At 35.4% G+C, this 17,444-nt stretch overlaps 1 protein-coding gene across 3 annotated transcripts in view; it reads left to right on the top strand.

The window, feature by feature from the left end:
* Positions 1-17,444, top strand: part of zgc:100829 (uncharacterized protein LOC445149 homolog) — a 45,176-nt gene that overhangs the window by 3,840 nt on the left and 23,892 nt on the right. The window contains exons 4-6 of one of the 3 annotated variants that reach the window (XM_062048624.1): positions 6,119-6,266; positions 6,371-6,470; positions 9,481-9,519. In XM_062048624.1, the coding sequence (XP_061904608.1) occupies positions 6,119-6,266; positions 6,371-6,470; positions 9,481-9,519 (287 nt within the window). Of the gene's footprint in view, positions 1-6,118; positions 6,267-6,370; positions 6,471-9,477; positions 9,520-17,444 lie in introns of all 3 variants that reach the window. The other 2 variants (XM_062048623.1, XM_062048625.1) reach the window with 2 other exon arrangements.

Genomic DNA, 17,444 nt, shown 5'->3' with positions numbered 1-17,444 from the left:
TAAAACAGGAAGTGAGTCAAGCCCTGAAACAATTAGTAAGGGGCTGAGCAGGAAGCAAGCAGGAAATGTATGTTTGAAACACACAAAAAAAAGTACAATCTTGAATGCGTGGCCTTGCAGGGGTGTGTGGTTTTTGTGCACAGAATAAAACTCCAATGGGCCATTGTGGTCATGGGACCATGTTGGTCTTCGTGTCTTTGCCACATGATCCACAAGCCGTGATGTTTTCAGTGAGTAAATATTTTGAGGAAGATGTACTTTGTCTGTTAGCTTAGCAAGCTATTTCCTGATTCATGGAGGATGGTACTGTGTACAGACAATGGTGGGCTGCTGTCAAACAGACAAAAATGAAAATAATTTCCTCCATCAGCACCTCTACAGATTTACTCACACAATATAAAGGTTTTTTGGCCACTAACATTTGTTAGAATGGATTATGATTTAAATAATGTAAGAAGAACTAACTCTATTCCTGCTATAGCCGGCTAACTCCCTAAAAGTACCGTATTTTTTGGACTATAAATCGCTCCGGAGTATACGTCGCACCGGCCGAAAATGCACAATAAAGAAGGAAAAAAACATATATGTCGCACTGGAGTATAAGTCGCATTTTTGGGGGAAAGTTATTTGATAAAATCCAACACCAAGAATAGACATTTGAAAGGCAATTTAAAATAAATAAAGAATAGTGAACAACAGGCTGAATAAGTGTACGTTATATGACGCACAAATAACCAACTGAGAACGTGCCCGGTATGTTAACGCAACACATCATGGCAAGAGTCATTCAAATAACTATAACATATAAAACATGCTATAAGTTTACCAAATAATCTGTCACTCCCGATCGCTAAATCCGATGAAATCTTCCTCCCCGGTGTCGCCTCTGGTATGTCCTTTCTTTCTGCTGCTCGATCGCCGTTCTCTGCTGCATATTTCACTACGTCCAGCTTGTAATCTGCAGTATATGATTTCCTTTTCGGTGCCATTTTTGTTCAGTCCTTCTCAGTTTTTATAAGTTACCGCCAATGTTGATGTGATCCATTTTAATAGCTACAGCAGTAGCATATAGCAGTTAGCATCCAATGACCCACAATGCACTTCTGCCGTGACCCTCCCCGCCAAATTCTTATTGGTTGACGTGTGTGTGACGATTGCTGCCATTTGCTTCGTCTCTTACGTGAATGAGATAAATAATATTATTTGATATTTTACGGTAATGTGTTAATAATTTCACACATAAGTTGCTCCGGAGTATATGTCGCACCCACGGCCAAACTATGAAAAAAAACTGCGACTTATAATCCAAAAAATACGGTAACTACAACTACCATCTACAAAGTATTGTGTACATTAGTAACACTTTTTTTGTATTTTTGTTTTAACTATGGCCCTGCGATGAGGTGACGACTTATCCAGGTTGTACACCGCCTTCCGCCCGAATGCACCTGTGATAGGCTCCAGCCACCCCCACACCTCCTGAGAGGGACAAGCAGTAGAAAATGGATAGATGGATGGATGTTTTAACTCAGACATACCTACTCTAAATACAAACTTTAGTGGACATTGCTTTTGTAGTGTTGCTTCAAAGCCTTGCTCTCTAACTAACCAACTAAAATAACGTAAAGTAACCCTGAAGAAAGTTGTGTGTAAATAGCTCATTATTGAAAATTATTTGATATAACGAACGCTTTACAACATTTTGTATGTATTGTTTTTGTTGCTAACTTTACTAAAAATATTTGTAGAATTAGTTTTTTGACACTAAGGGCAATATAGTTACTAGCAGGTTGTTTTTTTTTTACTGTTAACTAACAAACTAAACCTATAAAACATCTAATAGGAATCAACTTTTGCATAATCATGAATAACTAAATAATTAAAAATATTTTTATATATTTTGTATAAATTTGTTATGTATGTTTTCCACTACTACCTAAAAATGTTCCACAAAAATTTGGTCAATTAGGTAACATTGTAGTTTTTGCTCAAATCTTATTTCCACTCTACAAAGTTTTTTGGGTTTAAGTTATGGGGCTTTCCACTTAACGATGGCGACTAATGGAAATTAGCTTTGTGGTGTACTATAATAATTATTAATTAACTGAAAATAAGTCAAACTAATCCCTCCACACAGGATATTTGTTCTTATATTTTGCGTTAATAAACCAGATGTGTGGTTTTTGCTACTAACTTAGTTCCCATCACTCCTCAACGTTTTGAGGAAATAAGTCATGGGTTCTTGCCACTGGCTATCTTCAAAGTTATATGTACTATTTTAAACTGATTTAACATATATTAAAAAACAAGTAATCCGATACAACATGTAATGCAAATTGTATATATAGCACTTTCAATTTCTCTTCTAAACAGTAATATGCTGTGTATGTCATTAATTATATGTGTCACTCCTGCAGCATTTGCTATCAAACGGGTTCAACAACAACAACAACCAACAGGTTTGTTTCCATAATGCTTTGTTTAGAATTCATTTTAAATCATACGCTTTTGTAGCCCTGTGGCAGGATTCTAGGGGAACATTCACTAAAACCCTAAAGCACTGGTTCTCAAATGGGGGTAAGAGATCCCCCGGGGGTATTGGAAAGTACTTCAGCACTAAGATACATCTATAGTTTAAGCCCGAACGATAAATTAAAATGAACTCGATAACTTTGCGTCATCGACACATTGCCTTGTCCCTGTGTGTTTGTTTTATTCGCTTTCAAAGGAGGCGGCACCGCTCGCTTACACAAACAGGACGCACGGACAAAGCCTCGCTAGTAAGAGGCCGCAAGGTAACCAGAATTAGGAGGAAAAAATATGTGGGGTAATATTTCTTCTTTAAACAGAATGAGCAACATGAGCCCATCACCATTATGCTGAATTTCTTGGAAAGTGATGGCAACAAAAATGACAACAAAAACAGACCCGCTTTTTCCTTCTGGGGAAAAACTGCACTTCAAGTTGTTAAGAATGTATTGGAGTGCAATTTTTGCTAACAAAGATTGAGAGTCCATTTTATTTATTTATTTTTACTTATTTAGGATGATTACAAGTTTTTAACCTTCCATTTACTGTAGTAAAAATGGTGATGAGAAACAAAAGTGTATTGCATTTTAAATGTCTTAATGGCCTGGCGCCTTCTTATCTATTCGACCTGCTTTTACGGTATCAACCCTCTCGGATCCTGAGGTCCTCTGGCACTGGCCTTTTAACTTTACCAAATACCAGAACAAAAACCCACTGTGAGGTGGCATTTAGCCACTATGGTCCCCACCTGTGGAACAGCTGCCAGAGAGCCTCAGGACTGCAGAGAGCGTTAACATTTTTCAAAAAAGGCTGAAGACACCTTTTTAATCAAGCTTTTACTAATCATCTGTTTGTTTTATTATGTTATTGTGGTGTTTTATTTATCTTAATAATTAATATTTATAATATTTATATTTACATTGTTACATATATTTTAAATGGCGTTAATTTTAGTTATCTCCAGTGCCATGACATGTCTCTTCTTCTATTGTTATTTGTTTTGTTTTGTACAGCACTTTGTGTTTGCCACTTGCCCGTGCATGAAAAGTGATATATACAAATAAAGTTTTGATGTGGTTTATCGGCAATAATTTGTGGACCAATATATCGTCCAGAAAAATGTATCGGCCCATGCCTAAATACAGTGATGAAAGTGAGGGTGCATTCATACTTGTGTGTTTGTCAGTGGACTAAATAATGCTGAGTTAATCATATGCATAAAATTGAGAACCACTGCCATAGTCATGGTGACCGTGCTGTTTCCTTGGCAACTTGAGTACTGAGAAATACACTGCCCCACACAGCAGCCAAAAACAGCTCTTGAAGGATTTTTTTATAGATGTTTACTTTGCCAATAGAGCAAGGACTTTTGGTGGATGTTAATTTTGCTGCTACTCTGTATTAAACACAAAACCAATACTGGGAAGACAAGCCGTCTTGCGGAATGGTGTTCTCGATCTTCTCAGAAAGTTCCCGTGTTGGTAAATTGTTTTTCCCACCATCGGCCATCATTTGCTTCTGGCCACACATGGCATAAGACTTGCTTTTGTAGCTGCCTGTTGTAGGTGTCTTGTTTATCAAGTTTTTTGTTTTTGTAGTACTCCTGGTATGCCTGCCTGGAATGTGATCCACAGAGCAGGCTGGCAAAACCAGTTCACCATGACGTACTTCATTTTAAACAAACCAACACTTAACCCCGTCAACCTGCGTCAGCTGCAGTTGTCACAAGTTCATGTCACTCACGACTAATGACGCTGACTGCAGCAGTGAGACAGATAATGTTTGGACGCTAACAGGAAGTTCAGCTATTTATCTCTGTTAATGATGGGAATCAGTTCTAAATAAGATGATGCAATTTATAAAGAAGTATGTTGGGATTACAGGGACGTCGTCGTCTAATTTGTACAATTGGCATGCATGTAACTTTTATCATCACTGTGGTAGAGACACAATGTAAGCAAAACACAGGAAAAATAAAACACATGTTTAGAAATAGAAATGAATGATTGTGAGAGGCCTTCAGCAGGACACGGTTCTAGTTAGTCTCCAGTAGGACCAGAAAAACTCGCAAGATTTATCGGTAGTCACTTTTTTGAAAAAGACTAGGGGTCTGAATGTTTGCTTAATCTAACGACAAAATCCCTAAATTGGCAACACTGATCCCTCCTGCTGAGTCATTTTATTCTCTGGCAGACCAGGTGCATATGTGGTCTGTTAAGAAGCAGAGTTACAATGCCATATGCTGTGTGGATTTGTAACGACAAGCTCCTGTGCGTTTACAGACATTATGATGTGTTTCTGAGTGGGGGAAAACAGGCAGGGCCCATTTTATTGGTGGCGGGGTGCCACAAATTAATAAATCACATCACATATTCAAATTTGCACAACTCATCAAGTCCAAAATGAAGCAGATCTTATTTGATCAATGTCTCAGCAATTCCTGGTTGTTCTCTTCCAGTGTTTTAAGTCATGTACTATATTACCATTTTCTGAGGGTAGGTGAAAATGTAACATAATAATGATATAATATTAAAATATAATTAAGTGTGGAAAATATTATGATATACATATAGGAAAAATGTTTTAAAAAAATTGACGTTTGTGGGGCTTCAGTCTATTGCATATTGTTTGAGAAGGTTGGGGGTTATTTTATTTTTTAAAGCATATTTAACATATTTTTGGCCTAAATTACGCATTTTCAAGCATAAAAATGGCCAAATGAACAAATAAATAGCAATATTACAATAGTTTTCAGCCATCCATCCATCTTCTTCCGCTTATCCGAGGTCAGGTCGCGGAAGCAGCAGCCTAAGCAGAGAATTACAATAGTAGTGGCTGCTAAAAGTGGCCACCGATTTGTTCAGCCTCAGCCAGCATTACTATATTGAATAAAATAAGTGTAAAAGTGACTATATGGGTTTTATTTAATGTCTATAGGTCTTGCATACTGTTAAAACCCTATTTAGAAAGCTGTTAACAGGTATCGTATGCTGTAGCTACACAAATATTTGATTTATGGTTGATAAATAGATAAATCAGTCAAGCCCAGAACCAATTACCAGCGATAAAGGCAGGTTTACTAAAAATAAATACAGACTGCACAGTGGGATAGATCAAATGAATTCAGAAATTAATGTTATTAGACATAATAAAAAACACAAAGCATGATATTGACTTCTTGCGACAGATTACAAATGCGTAAAATTAATGACGTACCAATAAATTGTAAATTTTTCTGCAATCTAAAGTACATCATATTACATAAAGAGTCACTATATATAATTTAATTATATATTGTTCTGCCAGAATGTGTATGTCTGACTGCATGACTTGCCATTAGGCGTAGCCTTAAAACATACTTGTACTGTATGTATCATCTAATAAGATCCATAGCAAAAGCTTTTAATCAAAAATGAAAGTCACAAAAACAATAATTCCCAATTATTATTTTGGTTAGCTAAAACAACATTTCTCAGTATGATGTAATGGAGTTGTATAACTACAATAAACATGGAGTTGTATAACTACTATAAACATGTTGTGTGTCATTGTTACCTAATTATTACTTAATGGTGTCTTTTCCTGGCAGCCAACAGCAAGAATGTCAGCTGGCTGCCTGGCCGCGATGGAGATGACGTGGCTGTCATTGTGATCGGGGAAGTGGACGAGCTGACTTCCAAATTCATCTGCTCAGGACTAGGAGAAAAGAAGGCTCCCAGTGCACAATACAACACAATGTAATATAACGTTACACAATATACGCAAATATACTGCAAGATGCATTTCATAGACTTTCACTATATGCAGGCTTCATAACACTTTTTTCATTCATTTGCTGCAGAAACCAAACAATTTTGAAGAGCAGAATAAACGCAGGAGTCCCGACTGAGAGAGAAAACGTCCCTCCTCAGACACACGCTGGAATATCTCTTAATTTAAAGGTAGGCAAAGAATGAAATCTAGACAGATCCGAATACAGTATCTCAATACGCACTGGCCTTTTTATAACCTCATGTCCTCATGCTCTCAATATAACATCTCAATCCCAATATAAGACTATCTGAAATAATGTGCAAAGTGTATATTTGGGTTTAACCAAACTCTGCCACAAGTTCAAAACACCCATACCGACGTAAAGGCAGTATTTTAAGTTCAAATAAGTGCATGGCCTAGAGATATTTTAGGACGCGTGTTTTGTGTAACTGCTGATTTTAGACTCTTTGGTTGGGAGGTTCCCTCCGAGTACTCCGGCTTCCTCCCATCTCCAAAGACTTGCACCTGGGGATAGGTTGATTGACAACACTAAATTGACCCTAGAGTGTGAATGTTGTTTGTCTATCTGTGTTTGCCCTGTGATGAGGTGGCAACTTGTACAGGGTGTACCCTACCTTCCGCCCAAGTGCAGCTGGGATAGGCTTCAGCACCGCCCGCGAACCTGAGAGGGACAAGCGGTAGAAAATGGATGGATGGATGGGAGGTACATCCTTTTTCACCATATCTGGGGGGGAAGGTATATTCTGTTGTCATAGCAACCTTTGAACACAGCCAAGCATGGTGTGCACGCTTTGTTGGGAATTTGACTACGCTGGACAGTCAGAGTAGCTTTTTAGAAAATTAATCTTTAGAAACAACATTACTAAAACAACTGCTAATAATGACAATAACAACAATAGTATAGTATTGTAACATTAGTTTTATTTATAAAAATGGTAATTGGATATCGTTTTTAAAAAAAAAAATATTGTTAATATAATTGTTATATCTTACTATTTTGTTCATAATAATTATACTAGTACATTTTAATAATAGTATTAGTAGAACAGTACAGTAGTAGTACAATAGTGTTACGAATAATTTTGTATAATTTATTTTAGTGCAATATTACCTACTGCCGATATTTGTACTAGTAGTTTTATTAATAGTTTTAATAGTTGCATTTATCTGTAGTAAAATGATGGTGATTTATTATTGTTTTATTTTGATATTTGTATTTATATTATTTGATGTTAATCTAACTTATTTTGATAATGATTTGTTATAGTTTGTATTTGTAATTATTTCACTAATGCTTGAAATAACTGAATAAATTAGCAATGCTATACATATCAAACAGTGTGCAGCAGGAGTATCAATGAACCTGACAACAGCATTCGATACAATTAATCATAATAATCATCTAAATTAACATATTTAAACATTTGGCCTCGGGAAGTTGTTTTAAAACTTAGTTAAGAGTTATTTACTGAAAAGGTGAAGCTCATAGAAGACACATCTTGATGTCTTGATATATTATAGTGTATACCCCGGCGGTGAATACTGGGACCAAAACTGCTTATCCAAAATATTAAGGACATCTGTCAGGTCAGAAAATACTTTTTTATTATAATTTGCAAATGACAATACTGCGTTTTGTTCCCGGGAAAATGCAAAGGGCCAATCATAGTCGTAGTGGAAATTAAAAAACAAATTCCGGTAACAAGTTGGTGTGGTGAAAACAGACTTTATTTAAACCTGAGCAAAACAAAAAACAAAAATGTTATTTGGTAATAGAACACAAATACAATATTTAAAGTGTACATTCAGACACATTTTAGGGATTTTAGTAATAGAATGAGCTGGAAAGCTCAAATTAACAAAACTAAAAAAGCACTCAGAGAGCGCAGACCTCTGCCAGGCCTTACTTCCCCAGAGTGAAAGAAATTCTGAATCAGACGGTGATCCAGATCACACCCAAAATGTAATCAGTAGTTGCTTATCCCTTTTCTGATATTTCCAGAAAGGTAGATGAAAATCTGCCCATAACCTTTTGAGCTCTCTATGGATTAATGAAAGAAACAGAGTAACCACTCTTGTCTGTCTCTACTATCTTTGTCTCTGCGGGGCCTCTAGCATACACGGAGAAGCGTAAAAATGACCTGGATCAGGCTCAAAATCTAATCAGTTGTTTCTTACAGCATTTAGGATGTTTCCAGAAAGTTTTATGAAAATCTGTCAATAACACTTTGAGCTATTTTGGTAACAAACTGACAGACATACCAATGGTAATAGTGACAAGAAACACTTAATTCACGCCATACTTTTCACTGGTCTAACCATATTTAAACTAGTGTTTGGTGATATGGGGAAGTAACTATAAAAGTAGGCAGCATGGTGGGAGAGGGGTAGTGCATCTGCCTCACAATATGAAGGTCTTGAGTAGTCCTGAGTTCAATCCCGGGCTCGGGATCTTTCTGTGTGGAGTTTGCATGTTCTCCCTGTGACTGCGTGGGTTCCCTCCGGGTACTCCGGCTTCCTCCCACCTCCAAAGACATGCACCTGGGGATAGGTTGATTGGCAACACTAAATTGGCCCTAGTGTGTGAATGTGAGTGTGAATGTTGTCTGTCTATCTGTGTTGGCCCTGTGATGAGGTGGCGACTTGTCCAAGGTGTACCCCGCCTACCGAATGCAGCTGAGATAGGCTCCAGCACCCCCCGCGACCCCAAAAGGGACAAGCGGTAGAAAATGGATGGAACTATAAAAGTAGACTTCACTCAGTAACTGCACTACAGAAAAGGGCTGGTAAAATAATGATAATGCTGGACACAAACCCTTTTTTTTTTTAAGTCACAGATATTATAATTTTCTAATCTGGTACATACAGTAGACATCGGAAATCATGCACAAAGCAATCAATAACCTGCTACCCAATTATGTAAACATTTCTGGTCAACAAATGAAAATAAATATCACCATAGGAAAAAACAAGTTGTGCATGCATGACACTAAATGTATTGCATTTGTTCATTATAACTGAATAAGATTGATTCAAACTCTTAACTTTATTATCACATGTCCTTAGAAAATTGCTAACCAGAGGACCGTGAACCAACTATCAGTAAATATTTATGATTAAATGTATTCATTTTCCAACTTTTTCCAAACACTTAACAAACTTGTGTCTTCCCAGCAGGGGAAATGTGAGGAGAAGAGCACTTTACTCCCTCTGCCGGTGAGTTTACGCGTTGACGTGACGTCATTACCAGCCCAGTGCTTAGATTGCGTCACAGCTGCCCACTCACCCTTCCTGTAATGTCTTCGTTGCACCCACAGGTGTCAGTGAGTGAGCATTCATCAGTATCCTCACCTGCTCAGGAGGTGCTTTAAAGTAATCTTTTTGATGAAATATGCACAAATATAAGATTTTAAACTAGAACAGTTACATTTTATTTGTATATGCTCGGAATAGTTTTTTTTTAGGTCATTCCCACTTGCTAATGAGTAACAGGAAGCAGGTGTCCCCTCACTCGCCACCTCTTTCCGTATCACGTTTCTCCCAACATTCCTTTGCCTGAGTTCTAACAAGAGCCTCAGTAGCTCATGTCCACACAGATGAACTCAACTGCACCCCAATGAAAGTCTGGGTTGCTGCACTCTCACACATCACACCCTCCTATTTAAAAAGCTTGTATGCATGCATGTGAGTGCAGGTGACACAAATGGAGCCAAAAGAAGCTGAACTGCAAGCGGTGAGGTGGAATATGTAGGCCGCCCGAGAACAGATGGTTGATAAACTTGATCAGGGAATTAGAGGGACGTGTCATTCGCAGATGGATGGGATTGCGGGAACGTCTCCAGAGGTTTTGGGCGAGTCCAGCTCTCGGCTGTTCTCAGGCTTTTTTGCCACAGAAGCAAACTCACTCATTTGTTCCTTTCCACTGCAGCACATTTCTTAGCAACCCGCCCGCTGTGGACACAAAAGACCCAAAGATGCTCTACTAATACAAGAAGAACTGTTGGGATCAAACACGATCCATCCCGATTTGTTCAAATTTTAAAAAAAAAGTTCCTCTGAAAACAATGGAAATTGAAATAATCTGTTCCAGTGTCAAGCTGGGGGCTATCATTAAACATTTCAATGTAATGTTTTCAGTACCATTTTTACATTCTTAAGTGCAATACAAGTGTAAAAAGAAAATATAGTGAAGTGAATTATATTTACGTAGCACTTTTTGTCTAGTGACTCAAAGCGCTTTACATAGTGAAACCCATTATCAACATCCTTAAACTACCTTTAGACCAGTTTGGGTGGCACTTGGAGCAGGTGGGTAAAGTGTCTTGCCCAAGGACACAACAGCGGTGATTAGGATGGCGGCACTTTTTTGTAAAAAATACAAACTTTAAAAACTTTTTTTTTTTTTATTCAAGGAACTTTATTGTCATACCAGCACACATGAGAGGGCAAAAAATTTAAAATCTGAGGTCCCAGATTTCGCCCAAAAAGCTCCTCAAGAACAACGGTATGAACATAATTAAATATATAGGATTTAGTCTAGGTTTTAAATAGGTTGATAAAATGAAATTACGCTAGGTTTAAGAGAGTGGAAATTGAGGCTTGTTGAAGGTGCGCATTCTTAATTCCCATGCAAGTGAAAATAGATGTTAACCACAATATAATGTGCTATATTAAATAAAAGTAAACTAAAACTGCCAATAATGAAGACATTGTGTAAAAATTACTATCGCCCCATAGATCTTCTGTGCCAGTGTATTGAGCAAGTCAAACACTGGATGTGCCAAAATTTCATACAACTAAATGAAGATAAAACTGAGATAATTGTTTTTAGTGCTAAAAATATATATATATATAAATCACTACATGGTCTAGGGCCGAAGTATATCACCGATATGCTCCCACTATATAAGCCCTCTAGATCACTAAGATCTTCTGAGACCAATCTGTTAGCGGTTCGCAGAGTAAACTCAAATCAAGGTAGAGCATAATTCAGTCACTATGCAACAAATAGCTGGAATAAACTTCCTGAAGATGTCAGACTTTCCCCAACTATGACTACTTTTAAAACTAGACTAAAAACTTTTATGTTCACCTTAGCATTCAGCTAAATCTTTTAAACTTTTAACGTCCGCACTGTTTTTATTTTTATTGTCTGCATTTTATTTTTGCTTTTATTTTCTTTCATTTCACTTTGTTGTACCACATGTTGTGCTGTGACGCACTTTGAGTCTGCGTTGTGTATGAAAAGTGCTATACATATAAAGTTGCCTTGCCTTGCCTAAAGGAGCGACAAAAGAGGCTTACTTCTTATTCTTAAAGCCAATCCAATCCAACTTTATTTGTAGAGCACTTTAAAAAACAGTGGACCAAAGTGCTGTACAGAATAAATAATAAAGGGCACAGGCTAAGAAAGACAACAAGATACAGTTGAAAAAAACCCACCTACACTGAAATTAGGATTTAAAAAGTAACTAAAATAAACCACAATAAAAGCAAATCAAATGGAATCAATAAAAAATGACTAAAACAACTCAAATACTATAATGGCAGACAAGTTGAAAAGAAATTAAGCGCAGTAGTTCAAATTACTGTAGATATGGTATTAGTTTATTTCGATCATGCATACACTTAATTACAATGCAGTACATCACATATTTACAGTTTCACATTTCAACAAGTACGGAAAAGGAGTAGAAAGAAGCAGAGCTTATTTAATCTTACCCCTATCCTTTTGTTTGTCTTGGCTTCAGGGAAATCCTAAATACAACCGATTTGTAATTATTTTTTTAATTACCTCTGCCAATAGGTTATGTGTTTGTCTGGGTTTTTAAGTTAGTGATTTAGTTAGCAGCATAACTCAAAAAGTTATGGGAGTATTTTGATAAAACATTTATTTAGAAAAGTGTCTGAAATTGGTTGGATGAAAAATGATTTTTACTTTGTTACTTTAATGGGGAACTGTGCTTTTTTTTTTTTGTTGTTTTGCCCATCATTCACAATCTTTATGTTAGACAAGCACACTTGTTATTTTTATTTAATGCATTCTAACTAGTAAATAAATATTAGCAAAAGTCTGCAGACAATGGAAATCGCTTATTCTGCGTATAAAGCGCTTTAAAAAAAAACATCCAAACACCTCCATTAAGGTGCTATAAATGCTGTAAGTATATATGTAGTGTAACAACAGGCACATTCATGATAACATGTAATATTTTTGTATTTTGCTTATTTGAAGCATACGTCAGCGCATTGATTACAACGTTGGCTTTTCCCTTCAACAACAACACAGACTACTACTAATCATGTCACACTTCATGAGAACCAAAAAACATAATAAAACATAACTTACTGTACAATGTCTGCTCTCACTGGGATGCCGACTGAGAGGATGTGGATTATATTCCCGTTTAGACGAAGAATTGTTCATTATCCTCGCAAAGACAAAAGTGCCATTTCAGGTATCTTTCGCCATTTCCGAGTCTAATTTGGCGGTAAAGTTTACCAACTTCTCTGTCTATGGCAACAACTTTCCACTATCTAGGTGAGAGGAATGATTTATAATCTAGAATTAACTTTCACAAGCTCAGAGGTGAGAAAGCAGCTCACCAGCTCATGATGTCAATACAGCAGCATAAGCTAGTTAGTTACCTGTCGTGATCAATGCGCCGCTAAAAAAAGGTCCTTAACGTTAGTGCTTATAACAACAATATCGCTAATACTTGGTTAATATTCAGGTCACAAAATGTAAATGGAGCATTGTTGGCACTTTTTGGATGTTTTTAAATTATGTTTTATGGTCGCAATGACGTCATGACTTCATAGCTCCCATTGACTCCATTGTAAGCAGAATTTTATTTACGAGTTAGAATGCATAAAAAATACATATGTGTGCTTGTCTCTTCATAAAAATTGGGAATTCTAGGGAAAATGTAAAAAGTGCAGTTCCTTTTAAAGTTTGCTGGACTTGTGCGTGTGTGCGTATTTGCGTGCACGCGCGTGGGACCATCACCCACAGAGATAATGAGAGACGATGAATAACAAGATTAACTATTTTATTTCATTCCGCAAAGAGTGAACCCTTTTGCAGCCTGATTGGAAGTGAAAGACAAACACAACAAACACGCACGGACATTACAATTCAATTAATCCTTCTATTAACTGGTGGAGGTTATGTAATTCCTGGGGTTTGTCTGTTTTTTTGTTAGTTAGCATTATCAATGTAGACCAAATATTGGAAGATTAGGATGAAACTTTTAGCAAATGTCAGAAATGGGTTCAGAAACAAGTGATTACATTTTGAGGGTGATCCGGATTATTGTTTGAATTCAGGACATTTTAAATGATTCTTTTCTATTGGGAGATGGAACCTAGCAGAGTTCTGGGCTCTCCAAGTGCTTGTCAGGTTTTCTTGTCATCTTTTTTGGTGCTTCGGCCATGTTTTACTGAGCAGCCAGGACAGATTCGTTGCATGATTATTAAGGATGTCCGATAATGGCTTTTTGCCGATATCCGATATTCCGATATTGTCCAACTCTTAACTACCGATACCGATATCAACCGATACCGATATATACAGTCGTGGAATTAACACATTATTATGCCTAATTTGGACAACCAGGTATGGTGAAGATAAGGTCCTTTTTAAAAAAAATTATAAAATAAGATAAATAAATTAAAAACATTTTCTTGAATAAAAAATAAAGTAAAACAATATCAAAACAGTTACATAGAAACTAGTAATTAATGAAAATGAGTAAAATTAACTGTTAAAGGTTAGTACTATTAGTGGACCAGCAGCACGCACAATCATGTGTGCTTACGGACTGTATCCCTTGCAGACTGTATTGATATATATTGATATATAATGTAGGAACCAGAATATTAATAACCGAATGAAACAACCCTTTTGTGTAAGTGAGTGTGAATGAGTGTAAATGGGGAAGGGAGGTTTTTTGGGTTGGTGCACTAATTGTAAGTGTATCTTGTGTTTTTTATGTTGATTATATAAAAAAAAACAAAAAAAAACGATACCGATAATAAAGAAAACGATACCGCTAATTTCCGATATTACATTTTAAAGCATTTATCGGCCGATAATATCGGCAGGCCGATATTATCGGACATCTCTAACGATTATTCAACATCAAATTGACATCCAGGTTTTAATTAGTGCGATAAATACCCGCAAGAGGCTGAGGTTTTTTTTTCCCGCCGCCGTGACCGGCATTTGAGTGACAAACATGTTGGCCAATCACAATTGCTGAGCCACACGTTTATTCGTCTCTCGCTTCAAACAGGGAGAAAATCCTGAGAGTGTTTATTTAACAGTAAAATAAACTGAACGCAGTGCGCCCTCTTTTCAGTCATTCACAATCTTTAGCTTTGTGGGCGGAAAGCGGGGCGCCAGCTTTACACATACACAGGAAGTACTTACAGACAGCCTCCCTACTCGCTACGTGACTTGCCGGTGAGAAGTTCCGCAAAGTAAAAAAAAATGAGGAGGAACAAAATGTAATCACAAAGCCAAATGTAATTTTGTGGTAATATTTCAGTTTTAAAACCGGATGGGCGATATGCGCCCATAAAACAAAAAGACAACGTCTGACCTCAATTTTTGCAACTGTGGAAAAAATGCACTTTAAGATGTTCACTATTCATTACAGAAATGAGAGTCCATTTTGTAATATTTTATCAGTATGATGTAGACCAGGGGTGTCCAAACCACGGCACTCCGGCTAAATACGGCCCGCTGGCGTCTCCATAGCCTGCTTACAGGCTGTTCATTTATATTACATTTAATTACTCTGTGGTCTGGCAGGTAGCATTTTGTCACCATCCTGTGGGTTTCATGAGGTCAATGACCATGATGTGTACTTTCTTTTAATATTCAGCACATTACTACCCAATCCAAACAACCTTTCCAAGTCAAGGCGCAAAAAAATAAATAAAAATCAACCAGCACAAAAAGTCAACACACATGGTCACACTTAACACAATCTGCTCACTGAACTTTGTGGAAAATATAAAAACACGTCCCATCACCATAAAAAAAATCAAAACTACACCCATTTTAATCAATTGCAAGGCATGATGGGAAAATTGCAAAACACTCTCTCCACACCTATCCATGTTTGACTTTTAGGTGCTTGATATTTCTGATTAATTACAAAGCTTTAACAAGGTCGTTTAACAAGGTGGGGTTTTAACTTTTACATACTCTTAATATTAATTTATAATAGGTATTGTTATATATCCATTATTTTATTATAATATGTACACACACACATACATATACTGTATATAATATATATATGTATATATATAATATACATATTATACATTATAATATATATACGTATATTATATATATTATATGTATGTGTATATGTATATATTTATGTATGTATGTATATACTGTATATAATGTGTGTATAATATATATATATATATATATATATATATATATATATATATATATATATATATATATATATATATATATATATATATATATATATATATATATATATAATGTGTGTGTGTGTGTGTATATATGCATATATATGTATATATATATATATATATATATAAGGTTTGTGTGGTTTATCCGGGCTGCAACTAACAACAAATTTGATAATCGATTAATCTGTCGATTATTACTTCGATTAATCGATTAATAATCCGATAAAAGAGACAAACTACATTTCTATCCTTGAAAAAAACAGCATATTGGTACCATACTGGCACCATACTTATTTTGATTATTGTTTCTCAGCTGTTTGTAAATGTTGCATTTTATAAATAAAGGTTTATAAAAAAATAAAAAAATTAAAATAAAGTAGCCTCTTTGCATGCGCATAGCATAGATCCAACGAATCGATGACTAAATTAATCGCCAACTATTTTTATAATTGATTTTAATCGATTTAGTCGATTAGTTGTTGCAGCCCTACGTTATACAGTGGAATATAGCCTCTGTGTTTTTTCCTGACCTATATATATATATATATATATATATATATATATATATATATATATATATATATATATATATATATATATATATATATATATATGTATATATATATATATATATATATATATATATATATATATATATATATATATATATATATATATATATATATATATTTATATTTATATATATATATATAGGAATATAGCCTCTGTGTTTTTTCCTGACCTATATATATATATATATATATATATATATATATATATATATATATATATATATATATATATATATATATATATTTTTTTTTTTTTATATGTATATATATATACTGTATATATATATATACTGTATATGTGTGTGTATATATTAGTGTTGTCCTGATACCAATATTTTGATACTTTTCGGTACTTTTCTAAATAAAGGGGACCACAAAAAATGGCATTATTGGCTTTATTTCAACAAAACATCTTAGGGTACATTAAACATATGTTTCTTATTGCAATTTAGTCCCTGAATAAAATAGACATGTATGTGTGTGCGTGTGTGTATGTATGTGTGTATTGTTATATAGATTTTTTGCATACTTTCGGCCCGCGGCCAAATTTATTTAGCCCTTTGTGGCCACCCACTCAAAAGGTTTGGACACCGCTGATGTAGCCTATAGTACTGAGTCTGCATGAAGCTAAATATTTTTCCAAGTATATTATTGCATATTTTTCTAATTTGTGGCACCTTGAGACAAGAATATGTTGACAACCTAAAAGTATGTCTTTGTTGTTTTTTGCAGTTTTATGTATAAAGTACAATAATCAAAAATTGAATCGCAATTTTGGAGAGAAAATTCGCGATTAGTTTTTTTCTCAATCGTACAGCCCTAGCGTTTAGTCGTCAACACATTTTTTTCACTGGTATCACTGATGCTTAGGGATGATGTTTGATAAGAAATTATCGAGTTTGAGCACATTATCGAATCCTCTTATCGAAACGATTCCTTATCGATTCTCTTATCGAATCCAGATAGGTTGTTGTATATGGAAAAAAACACACAATATTTGGTTTAACAAAAGCTCACTTTTATTTTATAAGAAACACATTTAATAAAATGAATAAATAAATAAATATTGACTGTTGTTACCCCCCTAAAAAATAAAATAAAAAAAAA

The sequence above is a fragment of the Entelurus aequoreus genome, linkage group LG05 (genome assembly GCF_033978785.1).
Source record: "Entelurus aequoreus isolate RoL-2023_Sb linkage group LG05, RoL_Eaeq_v1.1, whole genome shotgun sequence".
NCBI lineage: Eukaryota > Metazoa > Chordata > Actinopteri > Syngnathiformes > Syngnathidae > Entelurus > Entelurus aequoreus.
This window is presented reverse-complemented; position numbering and strand designations above follow the sequence as displayed.